General features: G+C 37.6%; 2 protein-coding genes across 7 annotated transcripts; one reads left to right on the forward strand and one right to left on the reverse strand.

The window, feature by feature from the left end:
• Positions 1-1,227: 1,227 nt before the first annotated feature.
• On the forward strand, positions 1,228-11,205 carry rbbp8 (retinoblastoma binding protein 8). 2 transcript variants are annotated; one of them, XM_042510628.2, is made up of 19 exons: positions 1,228-1,381; positions 2,489-2,647; positions 2,796-2,838; positions 2,984-3,079; positions 3,169-3,260; positions 5,154-5,226; positions 5,538-5,719; positions 5,834-5,929; positions 7,032-7,105; positions 7,221-7,288; positions 7,605-7,896; positions 8,989-9,157; positions 9,301-9,389; positions 9,632-9,752; positions 9,911-10,060; positions 10,179-10,233; positions 10,409-10,496; positions 10,577-10,718; positions 10,871-11,205. In XM_042510628.2, the coding sequence occupies exons 2-19, from the start codon at positions 2,548-2,550 to the stop codon at positions 10,972-10,974; spliced, it is 2,034 nt and encodes a 677-aa protein (XP_042366562.2). In that variant the 5' UTR covers positions 1,228-1,381; positions 2,489-2,547; the 3' UTR covers positions 10,975-11,205. The 2 variants fall into 2 exon arrangements, with proteins under 2 accessions (XP_042366562.2, XP_042366563.2); XM_042510629.2 differs by having other exon boundaries at positions 1,229-1,381; positions 2,493-2,647.
• Positions 11,206-11,354: 149 nt separating this feature from the next.
• slc35d4 (solute carrier family 35 member D4) lies at positions 11,355-18,798 on the reverse strand. Of its 5 annotated transcripts, XR_015775395.1 has the most exons (17): positions 18,591-18,798; positions 17,459-17,505; positions 17,024-17,101; positions 16,648-16,729; positions 16,448-16,525; positions 15,955-15,980; positions 15,518-15,569; positions 15,361-15,409; positions 15,142-15,187; positions 14,883-14,918; positions 14,258-14,292; positions 14,058-14,127; positions 13,811-13,904; positions 13,665-13,729; positions 13,375-13,516; positions 13,162-13,177; positions 11,355-11,544 (listed from the first exon to the last, which is right to left on the reverse strand). XR_015775395.1 is itself a non-coding variant. In XM_042510462.2 (16 exons), the coding sequence occupies exons 1-16, from the start codon at positions 18,660-18,662 to the stop codon at positions 11,389-11,391; spliced, it is 1,002 nt and encodes a 333-aa protein (XP_042366396.1). In that variant the 5' UTR covers positions 18,663-18,798; the 3' UTR covers positions 11,355-11,388. The 5 variants fall into 5 exon arrangements, 3 of the variants coding, with proteins under 3 accessions (XP_042366396.1, XP_042366398.1, XP_087928273.1); XR_015775394.1 differs by having other exon boundaries at positions 13,162-13,516; XM_042510462.2 differs by lacking the exon at positions 13,375-13,516.
• Between the last annotated feature and the right edge of the window lie 388 nt (positions 18,799-19,186).

Here is a 19,186-nt window from a genome sequence, read left to right on the forward strand (position 1 = left end):
GGAGATGCAAATTTTTTTCTCTAGCCTCTGAGTGACTCGGGGAAAAATCATGACCCTCCCTTTACCATAATGAACCAAATTTTACAGTTTCTGGTTACGATGAGTGGTGTAATTTTGGAGATACTGGTTTGATTTCTTTCAAACACATAGTCAAACATGGGAAGAAGGCAATGAGCAACTTAACAAGTTTTGGCCCAGAAATTGCCACAAAAAAGTTGCAATAAAATCACCTTTAAATTAGGCAAAAGAAACAAACAAAAAAACAAAAATAAAAAACTGCCAAAATTGTATTTCTTTATTTCATATATTTTGTTAATTTTATCTGTACCGTTATGGTAAATATACTATATATTATACTATACTATAAGAATTACTATAGTTATAAATATAGTTATTGTAAAGCTTTTCTGTATTTTTGTGATAATTATATCCTCTTTTTTAAAAACACATTTTTAAGGTAAATTTCTTGTCACCTTTTACTAGTTTCTGCTTTGGTCATTTTGGCTTTATTTTTAGCCAAATAAATGTGGGGTGCTGTAATTATGTGCAGCTGGAGTGACAAACTTCTTTAATGCTTCTTTCCCCTTAGTTAACTTAATAGAAAGAAATATACAACAACTATAAATCAAGTAACATGTCAAATATTGGGTTTTTTTTGTTTGTTTGTTTTTAATTAAGTAAATTGTACAAAGTCCAATATAGATTCCACATATTGCCAAAAAAATGAATTTAACATTATGGGGAGAAAATGGCAGTTTACCATAATGTAGCTGACACATGTCCAAATAGTTGTTTTCAATAATGTAGCTAAACTGTTACACAGGGATGCTTTGGCAAGTTTGGATTTGTGTAGGCTTGATTAAAATTTTACCAAGCAGCATCATCTGGTCTATCTTAAAAATCAATTAATTATCATTGCTTTAAAAAAACAACCATTACATCTTTGAGATTTTTTTTTAAGGTGACCATTATTTCTTGAAAAACATATATTTCAAAATATGTCATCTAACGTCCTCGATGGTCTGTTGCACAGAACAAGCTCCACAAACGGTAAATAAAAAATAAAAAGATGAAATTTTGCCCAAACTGCTCAGAATTGCTTCTTATAGTTGCAGTCAGAGCCCTTTAAGAGTTGTTTATTCTAGTGCACTGGTTGTAGTAGTACAGTAAAGTATAGTAAAGTCTGAACAGCAGGGGGCGTCCAAGATTCCAGATTAGCAACAGCAGCAGAAGAAGAAGAAGAAGACTTCCCATCATGCAATTCGGCGCGCGAATTTGGATTTTGTTTTGTTGTTGTCAACATGAAAAAACTCCACACGGATATGTCAGCTTAACAATATCATCCCCTGTCAACTTGTACGCTTTCCTCAGACTCGTCTGTGTGAGTGTTCCTCTTTTTAAAAACGTAAGACAGCCGTTGTTGTCGTGAAATGTTACGACATCGAGAAAACGTCGGTGCTGTTGTGTTAACAGACTCAGGCTAAGTAGCGTTTAAATGCGCATAACGTAAAAGCGTGCTGCTTGATTAGCAGACGACTATGAATAATTCAGTGTTGTGTGAAAGTGTTTTCAGGTTCAAAATATGTTAAGCAATGCCAGCAAATGTCGAGTGTGATCTGTACTTTGCCTCCGAGCAGACATTTAAACCTTAATGCGAACTTCTCTCATTAGCACATTTAACGCTAACGTTAGCTAGTTAGCTATGAGTTATAACTTACTTTCAGTGTTTTCCATAAAGCCTCATTGTTGTCAGATTCTGTTATAGTAAAAGAGGGATGGCGAGTACACAAGAAAGGAAAAGGAGTATGATGGATATTCACCCAAAATCGTGTTAACGTTTATCATAAACAGTTATGGCTGGGTTGACAATACTAACAACAACAACAAAAAAAAGGCTGTGGTTGTAGCTCGGTTAGTGGTCAGTGTTTAACATTGAGAGACCAACATGTCCGTGCTTCTTTTCATAAATTAATACAGAAATATGAGTGCTTGGGAGAAACTAACCTTTGTTACATGTAACTAGTTACCCTTCAGCATAGTTACATATAGATACGTGAATGTAATTAATTTAGAAAATCAGTCAATTTTTAATCACTTACAGTTACTGAGAGAAAAAACGTGTCACTAAATTAAGGTTATTTATCAGAGTGTTGGTGAATAGAGGGGTTACATCCGACGATTTTATTTTTAGTAAAATGTTTATATGTAGAATATAATATTTCTCATGTTGCTTCACATCTTTACCCTTTGCGGAAATGCTTTCTTTTAATCTATTTCCAGACATTTTCAGCTTTATTGCCCAGTTTTTAAAAAATTAACACATAATTAAAAAGTCATCAAATGTCAGAAATGACAAAACTTTTATCTATGAATTAAAATAGTTAAATTATTTATTACATTTTTAACAGACCAGCTAGTCATCTGTAACCTACTACATTTCAAAAGTAACTGTCCCAACAATATATATGATGAAGATTTTTCTTTCCAGGCAGTGTTGGCAGGTCGGTAGTTTCGGAGGGTTAGTTTGGATTTATCAGTGAATGGAGGATGAGCAGCCCGGGACAGAGCAGAGGAACACCCAAACCAGCTGACCTCTTTGAAGATTTATGGAGGCAGCTCGGAGAGTGCCACCAGAATGCACTTCAAGGTAACTGAACCATGATTTATGTAGACATAAATAGAATTTATTGTTTCTGTAGGTTAAACTAAAGTCACATACTGAAAAATGACGTCTTTTTTTATTTTTTTGCTTTTGTTTCACATTCTTCAACGTTGCATCTGCTTGCTGTTTTTAGAATTGGAGGCTAAAGTGATCAAGTTGAAAAATGAGCGTTGTTTGTGAGTATACTGTGTCACTTCCTTTTAAATACAAAAATGATGATAACATGAGTGTTTTTGACCCTGGCTTTAGAAAATCATTGGTAAATATTTACAAATAATCGTGACTCCATTAGTTAACTGTCAATTCTTTTGTTTTCTACAGAGACGCTAAGAGACTTGAGGTGTTTTACAATCGCACGCAGCAGCTAAAGGAGCAAAACAAAACCCTGCAGGATGCCATCAGTCTCCTGGAGGAAAGGTAACTCCCTCCACATTGCAGGCTGTCTTTGTTTGGAAAAATAAAAGAAAGCGTAACAAAGTTCAGCAGCTTTTGTTCTCTGTTTCCAGGCTCCATGCAGGAGAGTGTGATCGATGTGCCATCTTAGAGGAAAACCTGAAAAATAACCAGGATCAGAATTTGTGCCTCATCGCCAAACTGAGTGAGTTCAATCATTATGCTTATTTTTCCAGTCAGATAAAGGAAGTGATGAGCTGCAGCTAACCCCCCCTCCCTGTTGTGAAAAACAACACATTTACATTCTGCTCACAGACAGTCCAGATGCTTGAAGCACTTTGAAAATTTTAGGTCAGCCGTTTACAACAGATAACAGAAAATGCCAATTTCAGCACCAAATATATATATAATATATAAACTCCACATCAATTGCACCTCTTTGCTATGGGCAACATCTCCATTGTTGAAGTGGAATACTTATCAGTATCCCAAAGGCTTCGTGAGAATGAGTTTCTCAAACTGCATTTAACTTTACCTGGCACAAGGAATCTTTATTACTTTAAGCCCATAATCAGGACAAAGGTCATGGCAGTTCTTCTGTGCAACAAATATAAAATGAAAGAACCCCTCACAGTTTAAGACAGTGTCCTGATATTTGAAGAAATCAAAGGCTCTGTCATGGTTCAGGGAGCCAGAGACTCATTGGTCTGAAAAAACGGAAAAAAATCTGGAGCACCCAGGAGCTCACCTGGCAGAGCAGGCACCCTATGTACAGAGGCGGTGTCCTTGCAGCAGCAGCCATGGATTCGACCCCACCCTGCAGCCTTTTGCTGCTGCACGTCACTCCTCTCTCCCCCTTTCACACTTATGCTGTCCTATATGTAATGAAGGCAAAAGCCACAAAATAATCTTAAAAAAAGGAAATCTGAGTTAAAACATTTTTGCAAGTGAAGAATTAAAATAAAAACCTAATTTTCCCTAATTTTGACCAGAAGTAATGAAATTTAGGTAATTTATTTAACCTTGCTTGCAAGCTTGCAGATAATCAGAGAATCATTTTTTGTTTGTTTGTTCTTGTTTTTGTTTTTATTTGTTTTTTTTGTAGAAGATATTTGTAGCTTAAGTAAGGATGGATATCACATGAGCGACCTTTAAGGGGGCCTCGAATGGTTGGTCATTCTGGTTAATCAAACCACGTTGTTACACTATCTAATATCAGTTCATATTGTCAAGTTAATTTCAATCAAGTCAATCTTATTTATAAAGCAAATTATCACAAATCACAGTTTGCCTCAGAGGGCTTTACAGCATACGACATCCCTCTGTCCTTAGACCCTCACATCGACTAAGGAAAAACTCCCCCAAAACACATATGTAGTTAATAATCTGTTCAAATCAAAAAGGCTGAGGTCAGAAAGGGATTCATTTCTGACAGAATGCCTCTTTAATACAATGTTAATAATACCCTTAACTGGCCTTTTCTTTTCAACATTTAGCCCACAGGATTTTTTTAGGCTGGGGTTTTTCGTTTAGGAGTTTTCGTCTAGAGATGGAAACATCAGTTGGTCTACCATGGATTGCCATTAAATTTTGTGTCAACAGATATGGCACCTAAAGGATGACTTTCTAATGATTTAACCGATCGCTTGAATTTTCTTGTAGTGCCACCAACAAGTTTTTTTGGGTTGTTTTTTAAAAATTTATTCTAAGAAACAGCTAAACATACACTTAATGGATTTGCACCAAAGTTTGGACAGACATTGTTAACCCAGACGGAGAGTCCAAATAACTTTGTTGATCCCTTCACTTTTCCTCTGGTGCCATCATCATAAAATTATCATTTTAATTTGAGCAATTCCATGCAAAACTTATAGCAATCCCATCAGCCTCAGCTACGCTTTGTTTTTAGCATTAAGTAGCAAGTGTTAGCAGACAGCTAGCCTGGCTGTAGACTCATGAACAGTCTTGAGAATCCATGGCATGTTTTATTTTACATTATAAGTCTATTCTGACAATAGCCATGTACCACAAGATATGGCCACTGGCATGTTGAAGAGCAAAATGTTATAAATTGTAATGTTTGTTTTTTTTTCCCCAGAGAATGAAAAAAAATGCCTTGAGGATGAAAACAGGAAACTACATGCTGAACTACAAAAATTAAAGATGTTTCGGTAAGACTCTTATTGTGTCACAGTCATGATTTGTCAACATGTTTTCTTTGACATAATACAAATGTTGAAATAAATGCAACACAGCAGCTGTGTTCCTGTAAATACTAGAAGTGTTGCAGTCAAAACATACATCACAGGGGTTTCACTTCTGCTTTGCATGCATGTTTCCTCCACAAATTTCTATGACAGGACAGGTTCATAGCTCCAGTTTAGTGTTCTGGTGTTCTGTGCAGGAATGAGTTTTAAAGTGTCATTTCCCAGTTTCACATTGCAGGTGTTTTTATTTTTATTTTTTGGGTTGTTTTTTTTAGCTTGGAGCCCCAGCAGGCCTCATCCCCTGAACAAGAGGAAGGCATCATCCCAGACTCACCGATCCTGCCAAGCTCGCTGCCCGTCACAAACAAACTAAAGAAAAGAAAAGATGGCGGGAAAATGAAGCATGTTCGCTATGCAGAGATGCCTCTACCACAGTCTAACAAGTCTCTCTTTAGTGGTCAGTATGCTTGAAGCCACTTTTAGATTTTTTTAATATTAATTTCTGTTATTTGAAGAATTTTACTGAAGGCCATAAGTCTTCTTATGTGTGTTGTTGTTTTTTTTTTTAAAGTACTGGATAAGGAGCCTGTGGACGCTACAAAGAATCCTGGAAGAGTGCAAGTTCTTGTGCCCAACACTTGTGAACTGGATGCATCCCAACTCTCAAGTAAGCACTGTTACTCCCTTTTTGAGCACTGGGCAGTATTTATCTACACTAACACACCCCTCATATCAGACTAATTCACACAACGGGACTGCACGGAGGGAGGGGTTGCTGTAAATTAACCCTAAAGTCTCCGATTAAACGCTCTACTCAGAAGACTGGATAATGAAAACTCAAAAGAACAGAACAAACCGCCTCTTTCAGAGCAATCCATGCGACAGAAAGCAGCATAGAAAGCAGTGATAGTAGACATTATCATAATTAGTGTAGTTTTTATGCCTCTGTGTGGGTGTCAGTCAAGGCCAGAAGCATCATGTTCTTGTGTTGTCCGTCTGTCCCATTCTCATGAACACATTAAGGGTATTTCTTTAAATTTGGCACTACTGTCTAAGAGGATAAAATAATGAAGTGATTACCTTAAATGTCCAGGAGGTCAAGGTCAACTTCACCATGACATGATGATTTGGAAGAACACTTTTCAGGCTATTATTCAACACTATGACTTAAAAGGGGAGACATTTGGTTGAATGCTGAATTTTTGACACTAATCTTGCAGGGTTCCTGAGGATCCTTCTCTTAATAGTCATTGAATTTAGTAACCTAGAAATAAGGCCTTAAAATAGTAATGCTTACACATACACTCACACACTGACATCATCTTCAAGGTTAAACCCAGCCATCTTTCAGTTGCATTAGATTATTGCATTCGTCCCTAAATTGAATGTAGCCAGCAAGTGAAAGAGCGCCATGTATGTATTTACTCATCAAGTTTGTTCAATAGAGAGTACACAGTCCATTGTCATAGTCCATTCTTCATATGGGGGTGGGTGTTTTTCTTCCAGTGCCTCATTAGTATCCCTTTAAGTGTTGTGAAAGCCAAGCGAATCCATCTCTTCTAAAAATAGGACAAGTCAGAGTCCTTAAGATCAATGGTTGAACCCAGGATATACAGTTTTGCATATACAGTTTTTCTCCATAATTTACTGAGAATTTTTTCCACCTGTCCTCAAGTGCTCACAATTGAACATTTCCGGTTGTCATGTGTAAAGTTTCTGATCACAGCTGTGAGGTGTGTGAAGTTGTTGTTGGGTCTGTCTTGTTTCAGATGATGTGAATCCATACCTGGAAGAAGCAGTTGCAGAAACTTGTGGGCTTGAACTTATTGACAAGCCTGACATGGTAAGTTGAGTTCACACTGCTGTAAAGTCTGTATGAAAGAGATTTTGCCAAAAATTCATTTTGTGAATTGAGCAATTTAGCTCCTTAGCTCCTTTTCCTTGTCATCTCTCCTTAGAAAACTGACACAGCTGCAGGCCAGCAGAGTAGCTCAAGATCTCCCTGGAAGTGTGTCTCTCGTTTGAAGTAAGGATGATAACAGTTGGTGCAAATTCATTGGCTGACGATTGTGACAGTATCATGGGTTGTAAATCAAGACTTTGACAACTTTGGCTTGTCAAAATGGACACAGTTGCAGACAGCAGTGAATTATGAATTGTCCTAAAGAAACACGTGGACTGCTTTAAGTCAAATTTCATAACTACAGTACCAGTAATACCACAAGTCGGAAGGGTTTGTCCCATATAGACGTTTCCCGATTATTTTGACTGAATTTTGTCTTTCATTCAATCAAGCAAAAGACATTCCAATAACACAACCATGTTTGTTTCCCTGCCTGAAGACCTTACCGCTCCACCCCTTCATCCACACTGCTCCACAGTCCAGAATCCACCACAGAAACATCCCCATCACTTCTCCCACGTGTCAAAAGGTTTTCAGAGGATGGCTCCGTTAACAAAGCAAAGCGCAAGAAGGAGGAAACTGAGCAGGAGGTGCAAGAGGAGGACAAACAAGAAATCCAGGAAGGGGTGGACAAACAGAAGGAAGGCAAACACAAGCAACCTGACCTGATCAAACAAGCCTCTGCATCTATAAGCAATCAAAGCTTCAGCAAGCAGCTGCTGGACGGAAAGGTAATGTCTCATTTGCACTGCATGCTTCACTTCGGCTTGACTCACTGTGGTACCAGGTCCTTTCCTTGATTTTGTTTTTCACTGCAGATAGTACCCAATCAGTCATAGTAATCTTCTGTGGATTTTGTCCACAAACTGTAATGTAACAGCAAGTCTCAGTTTTATAGCTGCCGACTTAAAAAAGCCCATATTCGCGTCGATGTGATATTTATTACGTACGAATCTTCATTTTCTCCCCGTGTTTAGTCTTTCCCTGTTTTTCAACTAACGTGTGATTGAAAAGAGTTTGAATCAGTTATGTTTGAAAAATGCCAGGCAAGTGGGCGAAGAAAAACATTTTTTTTTACTGAGCCTTAAATGATTCTCTTTGACCAATCAGCAGCCTACAATGTTTCAGCTCCACCCTCTATTATCCTCTATACCCATGGTTATGGATATGGGTTATGGAAAACCTCCAAGTAATGGAATTATTAAAATCCTTTGAAAAACTCATGAAATTTTGTCGGGTGTATTGAAATTTCTCCTTTTATCTTTCATGGATAACCCTCCACGTACTGTAACGTGACAGCGACTTTATTGCCTTTAGCTGTCAACGTAATGTAGCTCTAATATGCATCCACGTGTGACAATTTTTTTGTTTACCATCATGTGGGTTTTTCTTGTTTTCTCTCCGGGTTCCGTCTCTCCCCTCGTGTACGCCAACTATCTGAAACTATGTCTGAATCAAGTTTAATCAGATATGTTAAAAAAATGTAACGCAAGTTTTGGGATGAAAAAAAGCTTTATTATGAGTCTCTGAAAGGCTTGAAAAAGTTTTTTTCATAAATGCATGTTGGAATCTTGTAAAAGAGTGAGTCGAGTTGAGTAGAGTCACGTCAGGGCTTTTATGAACGTGTGTTGGGGGAAAGCTACCACCCAGCAAGATAAATTGCAGCAGTATTTTCAGACCAAATTTAGTGTGCATCTTTGTATCCCCTGCTTTTTTAGTGGCACTTCTTATATTTATAGAAATGCATATAATATATAAGCAGTATAGATGGAATAGCTCCTCTATATGGATTTAAAATGTCATGTGATTCCTTTAACATTTAGGCGGGGCCAGCACTAAATGGGACTTCAAACCAAAGGCCAGACGTGTCCTGTATAAGTCCTGCTTTCAAGAAGCCAAATGTTAGAGAAGCAAACAAAGAGAGTGCTGGGAAGAAAGGAACCGCCCGGCTGAATCTGAATGCTTCACATGACCAACATGAAGGAAAAGATGGTGAGTTTTCTGAGTGTCTTGTGTTTGACAGCAACATGTGAAAGATGGTCTTTTTCTGACTTTAGACTGAACGTTAGTCCAGTTCAAGTATTTCTTTATCCTCTGCTGAATTAAATGTGACAATGCTAACTCTACTTTCCCAGCTGAAAGGAAGCACAGAGTGGAGCCCTCATGGAGCATTGACCCTGCGCTCGCCCTGTCCATGTATGACAGCGAGTGGAGAGAGCACGAGGTACAGTCGCATGGCTGAATATATACAGTCACTAGGCTCTTGTGCCTTGTTTTAGCAATCAAGATACTGTATATCCTGCTGATCTGAAGTGCATTATGAATTTAGAAAAGCCCTTTATTGTTGTATGTCAGAAATGTTCATTCACCTTGATGATTTTTAGTGTTATTTAGCAAATATCTGACCAGTTGGATAGATGGTGTCTTTTACACCGAGCTATTTATCTGTACCAGTTTATATTTTAGCAAAAGGAAGACGAAGAAGAACGTCCCGGAGAATTAGTAGATACCGACTGCACTTGGGTCAGTCACAGTTTACTCCAGTGTCGGGGAGAAAACGCCCAGGACAAAAGACACAGCGTGTCGGGTGAATATAAACTACATTTTTAAAAAAAGAATTGCTAATGGAAATGCTTAGATTGACACTGAAATCATACACAAGTTGACAGGTCTTATCCGCAGCATTTAATAGCATATTTCAAATGTGTTTCCATGAAAATGTCAACATATCTTTGTGCTTTCCAGGAATTGGCGAGAAGGCAAATGACAGTTTGGATATGATGTTTGACACAACAGCTTACGGGGAGTACAAGTCATTTAACAATTCACACACAGGCCAGAGCCAGCCCTGTGGTGAAAATGATGATGAAGAACGAGAAGAGGAGGATGAAGATGGTGAGCTTTTACATTTAGAGAAACTGTTTGTCATCATGTTATTTGACCAGTATTTCTCTGTTTGACATTGGGTATTCCTAAAACTAAAGTGTCCATGTCCTTCTTTTTAATCTCTAAGTTCACCAAGAACCTTATGAAGACACCATGAGCCAAAGTAACAGGCAGAAAGCACGGTAAGAAATACTCCATCAGCCGTACAGTCGGCAGGTTCTGGTTGCTTTTTATGAATCAATGCTTTTGTCTTTTGGGGTATTTTGAGCAGAAAGGTATGCAGACAAAAAAAGAAGGATTCCAGTGTCAAAGATATTATCAGTTTTCCACAATCTACATTTTCTCTCTTTGGATTAGACGTCCAGCATTTGCTCACGTGGCTGTGGTTCGCAAGAAAGACGAAAGAAGGAAACTGAAGGGCACTACCTGCAAGGAATGCGAAATTGTAAGTATTTTGACAATGAAGCTAAGCACCACACACGTTCCATCACAGAAACCTATTTTAAGGATGTGTATTTCAAACAGTATTACGCCCATCTACCAGAGGAGGAAAGGCAGAAAAAGTTGTCTGCCTGCTCAAGGCACCGATTTCTGTATATTCCTCCATGTACTCCTGAAAACTTCTGGGAAGTTGGATTCCCATCAACTCAAACATGCATTGAAAGAGGTAATTCAATGATTTTCACTTTTTCGTGAACACATTACCATGCAGAGATCGAAAATTGTCACTCTTCCAATGTTATCAGTGTTACAAAACCCCGTGTTGACTTAAAAGGCATAAAAAACACATATAGATACTGAGATATAATTTCCTTGTAGGTTATATCAAAGAGGAGAAGACTCCCCAGGCACGTACTCGGAGAAGACAACCACTCAATGCCTTATTCTCCCCAAATCCAAAGAAAAAACAACAGGAAAGCTAAAAATGTGCTTTTCTCCATAGAAAAACAGTTTGAGTTGGTCCTTTTCCAGAGGAGTATGGAAAGCAAGCTCATCACTGTGTTAAATTGCACTGAGAACAGTAATGTCCTGTAGACCTTATTAAGAATGCTGACCCTGTCTTTTTTGTGTTATTGTTGTTTCAAGTCTATTATGTCAATGTGCAGTCTGTGACTGCGTAGGTTTGGATAAATAAAAATGACTATTTGTCTATATGAAGGGATATGAAAGGCCTCAGTTGTTCCATCAACAAGAAATCCAATTGCTTTACCTCAAATGCTGCGGTCATTCATCCTCAATTAATAGAATTGCAATGTCACTGTAGTTTACTAAATTATTTTGAGCAAAAAACAAGCACAATAAGTACACAAAAGTAGCTTTATTTGGTCAACAGATTGTCAGTGCATATATGAGAAATTACAAAAATACAAAAGAAATTTCTTTATGGCATGAAAGTTGTAGATTAACCTAGCGAGCTGCAATTTCCTCGTCACAGCTGTGAGTCTCTCTGAGAGTACACCAGCAGGGCCTCTCCAACATGACTGATGACCACACTGAAACCAAACACAAGGAAACAAAATGTACTATTCATTCATGGTTTATGGATAATGACCCCTGTAGTACCAGTGTAAAATAATAAGGAAAAACACATAGAACCTAGAAGAGCTGACATTCGTTGATCGTCCATTATATTATTCATATTTTTCAGTACCAAGACAGTTTGTCCATAAACCTTAGACTGTCTTTCCCCATTTGGTGTGATATTGTAATCCATTATCATGAAGATTAGTGGCCAAGGGAGGGGGTAAAAAAACAACTAAGAAACACATCAAAAATGGTGGAATATTGTGTTTGGGGGGTTAGCAACTCCAACCAGTAAGAAACATATGCTACGGAAACACTGATAAAAACCAAACAATACCAAAGTCATGGGACGGAAGACTCTTCAATTTCCCAAGCTAAAGAGAAAATGATGATGAATACAAAAATACGCAAGCAGACGGTGTATCTAAATCTTCTGACGCCAAGATGACCTACCAACATTGCAACACAAAACACCAATATCATGGATACAAGAGGAAAGATGGCAGTAATAGAGGAGATGAGGAGGTACTGGGCCTTGAAAACCACACTTGAAGAAGTAGGGTTCATGCTATCCAAAGACGCCACAAGCCCTCATCAGCTGGGAACCCATAAACCCAAAGATCAATACAGTTCAATTTTATACACTGAAATTTTAAGTATGCTTCACCATCTCACGAAGGCTATCTAGAAGGTAAATGAAGTCCCATCGGACTGTGGACATGAAATCGTGAAGATTCCCAAGAGAGGAGACCAAAAAGGAGTGCAGAAACTTCAAGGGAATAATGCTGCTCTCAATATGAGGGCAGGTGCTCGACTATAGTCAAATGGAGTGGCTTCAGAAAGCAGTGGATGGAAGACTGAGGACAAAAACAAACTGACTGACAACTGTTTACCATCATGTGGGTTTTTCTTGTTTTCTCTGTAAAACATAGAACATCCAGGAATTTGCCAAAATGTGGATCTAAGTTATAAAAATCAAGGTTTTTCCCTACCATTATAGTCATAAGATTTGACACTTAATGATAACAAGACATGCCTAAATCATAAGACGGAATCCAGAAACATTAAAACCAAAAACATGGACTCTGAAGAAAAGTACGACATATTTCATAGACCCTTACTTATGAAGACCAAATTGCCACCCTCATCATTGAGCAGTTTATGGAAAGGAACTCTCTTGTCCATGCCAGTTTCATTAATTTTAAATGACCTTTGACATTGTTAACTGAGACATTTTGGAAACTGATTCCACACTAAAGCATCCCACCAAAGTTCATCTGTATTGTCAAGAGCACCCTCTAAGAGACTCAGTGTTGAGTTCCCTCGTAACAGATGCCCACGAGAAGCCTTTGAGGTTCTGACTGGCATGCAACAGGAATGTTTGCCCTCGCCCTCAGTCTTCCTCCTCTGCATGGACCCGATCATATACCAAGTAATCAACAACAACAGAACCAGCATTCAATGGAGCCTGGACAAACAACTAAAGGATCTACATTTTGCTGATGTTATAGCACTACTTGCACACATTCACCATAAGATGCAGTACAAAGCACATAAACTAGTAAGAGTTAGACAGCTTTACATACCTTGGGAGCATATTTACTGTGGACAGAGGAACAGAGAAGATGTCAAAGCCAGAATAGGAAAGGCAAGAACAAGAGTCAACACACTAAGTAATATGTGGAAAACTAAAATTGTGGAAAGTTACTACCAAAATACTCAACAAACTACAGAAATTCATCAGACGCTGCCTCCGATGCCACCTGGGAATCTACTGGCACACCATTGCAAACACCAACCTATGGGAGTGCACCCAGCAAGAAGCCATACAACTTCAAATTAGGAGAAGTAAGTGGAGCCACGCACTTAAAAACATTAAAAATCACCAAGCGGGCATTACCATGGAACCTGCAAAGCAAGATAAGGAGGACCTAAAAACACCTGGAGAAGAAGCACGAAACAAATGAATAAGACAAGTGGACAGGACCGAGGGCCTTTGTCCAAGGCTTTTAACTCTAAGGAATTGCAAAAGTCTAAGCAATATGTAATACCTACCTCAATACCTAAAATAGGTGTGTAAGGTACCTACCAAAGAAGAGACGGAATACTAATGTCCATGTCAAACATAAATGGGGAGAGGGATATCGCAGTAACCTGCAAGAAAAGAGATGCAAAACTTGGTGTTAAGCAGAGGTCATTTCAATAAAAACAGTAAAAAATATGATAAACAATCACCTTAGCCAGAAATATCCAGACCCCGAAGTGCTCGAGGGACAATCCACTTTTTAGTTTGACTGTGGCCAACAGCAACAAAAACCCCAGCAGTGCACTGTGATATAACAAACATTTACTATTAGGTGAGGTATCATGCTGAAAAAGTTTTATTTCTGACATAAAAAATGTATACTCTTAAAGGCTAATGGCTGATATATAAACTTTGTAAACTAAGTAAATGTGTGTTAAAAAAACTGGAAGGTCTCACCTGGCACAGCAACCACAGTGAAAAGTATGGGACTGAAGGGAGGGGAACTCCAAGGCACCCATGAGGTCACCTGTAGAGGTACAAAAATATGTTTGCGAGGCACAGATTTTTGATTGTAGAAGCCACATTGGGTTGATGCAACTTTTATCATCTTAGCATTACCTACGAAATATGTGAGATCTCATCAGGATCAATCATACCTGTTGGGTGGGCAGCAATGGCCAGCAGCAGAACACTGTTTTGTAAAGGCAGGAAAAGCTTAAATTAGACAATATCTGAAGATGCACTCTAATGATGATGTAAAAAAAAAAGTACCACATCTTTTCTGGATGCACATGAGGAAAAAACCCTTTTACAATCACTTTATCATAGAGGTTATGCATTTAAGTTAACTCAGATTTTTCCAGCAAGCAAGCTATTACTTATATATAGTTTAAAATGTCTGGATTTCTGCATATTAACTTGTAAAGGCCCTTTTTACTCCGTTCCTCTTTTGAATCATAGGCCCTTCCTCCAGCCTTTCAGCCGTTCAATATTCTAGTGAACTTTGACTCCTTCTAGAGCTCCCGGAAAGGCAATAAACACAATCGGACCATCTGCATGTTGCATCAAATTCAATCGAGATAACAGCTTCGTAGACCTCTCTTAAAGGCACTTAGTTTCTAAAATGAAAGAAGTAAATAATAAAATGAGTGCATATAGGTCTTAGCTGTAGTGTAAGAAAAAAAAATCAGTTTAGATTATTTAAGACATTGTAAAGCCTTTAATTTTTAAATGGCACTGATGTGTGATGTATGCGATAGTTTTAGAAAGATTTATTCTTACCTGAACAAGTAGTTAATGCACTGTTGTTCAATGTCACTACAATGAAAACATAACAAAATGAGTGTCTTTAGTGAACAAATTTTAAGCTAAGTCGGTGTGTATGTGTGGAAAAAGTAGGGCATTTCTCCAATTGGTCCCATTAACAGAGCGGTTTATCAAGCTGAAACATGGCCCTTTGTGTTAGATAAGGAAGAAACACACTTTCAATCAACATGTTTATATGTTCTCTATTATTATGTATCATTTTGCTTCCACATACCTTAAATTACTGGCTTTATAGTGAACTTGAAACGCCCTGTATGCACCTGAAAAATGACATAATATACTTAAACAATCAGCCTCTACTGATTATTACACTTCCTTTAATCATCTGTGGTGTCCGTCGTGGCTCAGCTCTCAGGCCATTGTTCCTCTCTTTATGTAAATCCTGAGCTAATACATTTAAAAGTGTAGCATCTTTGTATATTCTTGGACTTACCGACACAGAGCAGATGACAAACAGCCCAAAGATAACCATTGTAGTCAAACTGCAAAATATGCAAACATTTAAAACATTAGTAGATTTGTTTTGGCAAATGACCCTTAAACAGTCTTATTCCCCTTTCCAAGTAGAAATGATAGAAATGAATTATTACCTGAGGATCATGGAGGGGGAGGTTGATAGCTGAGAGCAGCATGAAGCTTATGCTAGAACAAGCAGAAACATTTAAAGATGTAGTCATGAAAAAGGAATATTTCACCTCTGGGCTTCATATTTTTGAGTATGTCCTTTTACTTTTTATCATTGCTGATCAAAAACAAAAGAAACAAAGAAAGTGCTTTAAAAGTTTCTGTATTACCTTTATCAACATCATATCCATTAATATTTCTATTATGTAATCATGCTGCTTTCATGAGAGAACTAAAATATCCTCTATTTTCATGTTTTATCCAATCTCCTACGACCTGTGTGTAATTTACATAGGAAAAATTGGCAACAACAACAAAAAAGTCAACTATATAGTTGCACTGCATATTGATAAAACTTACTGTGCTATTGCACAGGTGAATGGAACAGGGAAAAGGCACAAACCTTATTAATTTCAGCCATTGCATCTTCTGTCGATTGGAAAGAGAAAACAAAGTAATTTTACAGACTGAGCTATATCATAGTGGTGATTAAAGGGGCTGAACTGGCTGCTAGCAGCTAACTGTGTTAACCCCATGAACAGTGCTAAACAATGGCAACAGTGCTTACAACAACAAACCACAGAGAATCTCAGATTACAGAGCACTTAAGGGTAGCATGATTTCATTCTCTGCTCAGGACGCCATTCCTCCACTATATCTTTACATGGCAAATAGTGGTTTGCTGCGATATTGATGCTCTGAATATTACATACAGCTCATAAAAAGCTTGTACAATATAAAGCGTATGCCCAAGCTCATAAAGCGGTGGTGGCTCTGCCTCCTTTAGGCCTTATTTCGCTCCATTTGTTTCAAAACAGCAACATGAGGGAGTACAAAGGGAGCGAGTGCACTGCACATAATCGTACTCACACGCCGCAGATGGTGCAGGCACTTACCTCTCTATGGACGGCCTTCAAGATTATGTAACTAACAGCATGAGATGAATTCTGAAGGGTGAAGAAAAAAGGAATGTCCTGGACAGAGAAAAAGAAAAATGAGGGTGTTAGATGTATCCCACCTCAGCTGCACGATCTGCTTGAATATTTATGTAATTGAAAAGACACTAGATCTTAGGCTGATAGGTTATATGACATACTATGCGTGATAAGGCCCTGGAACCAGCATATATGTTTCCCACAAACAGGAGAGAGCCAGGAAGCCAGGAAAGAGCTGCTGATCTGAAAACATTACAACATATGAAACAAATCTCTTAATAATATGTGTGGTTATTCTCTGTAAAGACAAATTGTCTTAGCTTAAAAAAAAGTAAGGGTCCGGGCTGCCTTTAATCTTTAAATTGACTGAATTTGAGAATAGGAGTTTAATCCTGACAAAATTACCCAAACCTCTCTTAAATTACACTATAACACAACTTTTTTAGTTAAAACAAGTAGTCTATTTTTAGAGTGTTGGTAGCAAGAAAAAACAAAAACACTTTGAGTATGAATCCTACAGTAGTATATAAAAAATACCTGGAGATGTGGCTCATTTCCACCCATCCAAACTTCCCAGAGAGAAGAAGCAGGGTAGCTCCAATAAATGTCTGCCATCTGGAAATATGCATTTTAGTCATGTTAATGAACAGCACTTTTGTTAATTTTTTTTTTTGGTTGAACTGTTTTTTTTTTTCATCACTCATTTATAGGGTGCACACAAAAGGCCATGTTAATCAAAATGCAGATTCAAATGCACTTAATATTTATTTACACATTGCAAAGATTTTTAAACATGTATTTGTCACAAGTGGAATGGTATTAAAGGCCAATGATTGCCCTTTAAGACCACTTCAAGTGTTGAATTTAGATTATTTATTTAACCTTTAAGTGCCTGCACACACCCCGCAATGATCTGGAAAATACAAACACACCGAGAGGTTCCACATAAAGTATTTACCTTCAGATACTCACCCTTGAAATAAGGTTGGATAGGTGAAATTTAACACTGACAGGACAAACTGCAAAAAAAGAGAAAAAGATCATTTAAGTCATGAACCTATATCTTTTGCTTATCATGGACGATATATATACATATATCAACTAGAGTTTCAGCAATATATTGTTGTTAAGGTACATTGTGATAAGAAATTGTACATTATCACACTATGTACATTCGCTCATTTACAGTATTATATTCAGAAATGCAATTGGATAGAGAACCTCACTTAGTTTAGTTGTTTTCAAAAGAGGGATTTTTTAAAAATATGCTTTAATTTCAATTTTTTTTGTTTATAGTGATAGAACATTTATTCAACCAAAACTAACCCTTCTGTTTTCATTCCTTAAACAGTCTACTGACTGATAATACTAATAATTCTGTATTACCATGATACTGTGAAACCTAAATATTTTCTGAGACAGTTATCATAACGTGAAAATCTCATACTGTTTTAACCCTAATTTCAACAGTGCTCCTGATAATCGGTCCAGCTCCAAAAATAAGAAATCTGCTTGTGCATTACATGTTTTAATAGTGGCGGGTCGCCACAAATAATTGCGTGGGAAACCCTGACTGAACACTGGGAGCACTGCCACCAAACCTCCTCTAAAATTCGGATAATTTAGTGGGTCCAAAAGAAAATGCAAAGGCACTTATCATCTGTAAAACAATCTGACTAAAACAGCATATGTGGGCTTTACTCTTCGATTCGGCATATTTCTTTTTTACAATTTATTCATTTCCTGCATCAGTTTCTACCAAAATAAGAGTTGAAAATTGCAAACAATGCTGCTTTGTTGGGTTGCCTGACTGGTTACAGCAATTCGAAAAGGCTCTTTAATCATGTTCACTTCGTGGTTATTGCTGATAATGTGGGTTACATCGCAGTTTCCTGCAGTTTTCACGGAAATAAATCACGCTCTCTATACGGCTCATACTGCAAAAACTAATATGTTACTGTCGATTGCTTCACCTCTATGCTGCGAAATAGTAAACTATTTAAGTAAATCCCTGGATAAAAGTCAAAATGTATTTTTTTTTAAATCGATTGAGAAATGATGTTTTAGGTGGAGTTAACGGAAAAATGCATCGTCTCAAACTCACCTTATTAGTGAAATATGATACAACAAAAACTATACTGAAAGCGAGCCCCGCGATGTGTCTTCTCCACTGCATGTTGATCTGCAGACACACTGCAGCAGGGACATGATTCTTGATAAAGCTGAGTCTAATACATGCACCGTTAGCCTGTTTCAAACTAGAGACATTTCAAGATCGGAAACTTCCCTCACTGTCCCCGATGACACGTCAAGACGTTGTCAGACAAAGATCGCCTATTTTAGGGTGCTCATTCACTAACCCAAATGTGCGTGACGCGGCTTCACGCACGTCTTTCATATTTTCTGCAAGACATTTTGGTATGAAAACTACAGAAGCGAGATGCATTTCTTTGACAGAAATTAATTCTGCTGTTTTTTTTCTGTATTAACGAAATTATCATCTCAGAACTCTAAAAAGTGTTTTCATGGAAACACATTTAGCCAGTTAATGCAGTACTACACCTTTCAAAAAACTGCACCAGATATGATGTATAACAAGAAACATTGGCAAATATCCTCAAATAATTTAAAAATAACTTTTTCATTGTGCAAAATGAAAATAGGAATGCTTGTGTGCCATTTTGTTATTTATAAATCCTT

This window comes from Plectropomus leopardus, chromosome 21 (assembly GCF_026936395.1).
Source record: "Plectropomus leopardus strain MGB_pleo_1.0 chromosome 21, ASM2693639v1, whole genome shotgun sequence".
Taxonomy (NCBI): Eukaryota; Metazoa; Chordata; class Actinopteri; order Perciformes; family Serranidae; genus Plectropomus; species Plectropomus leopardus.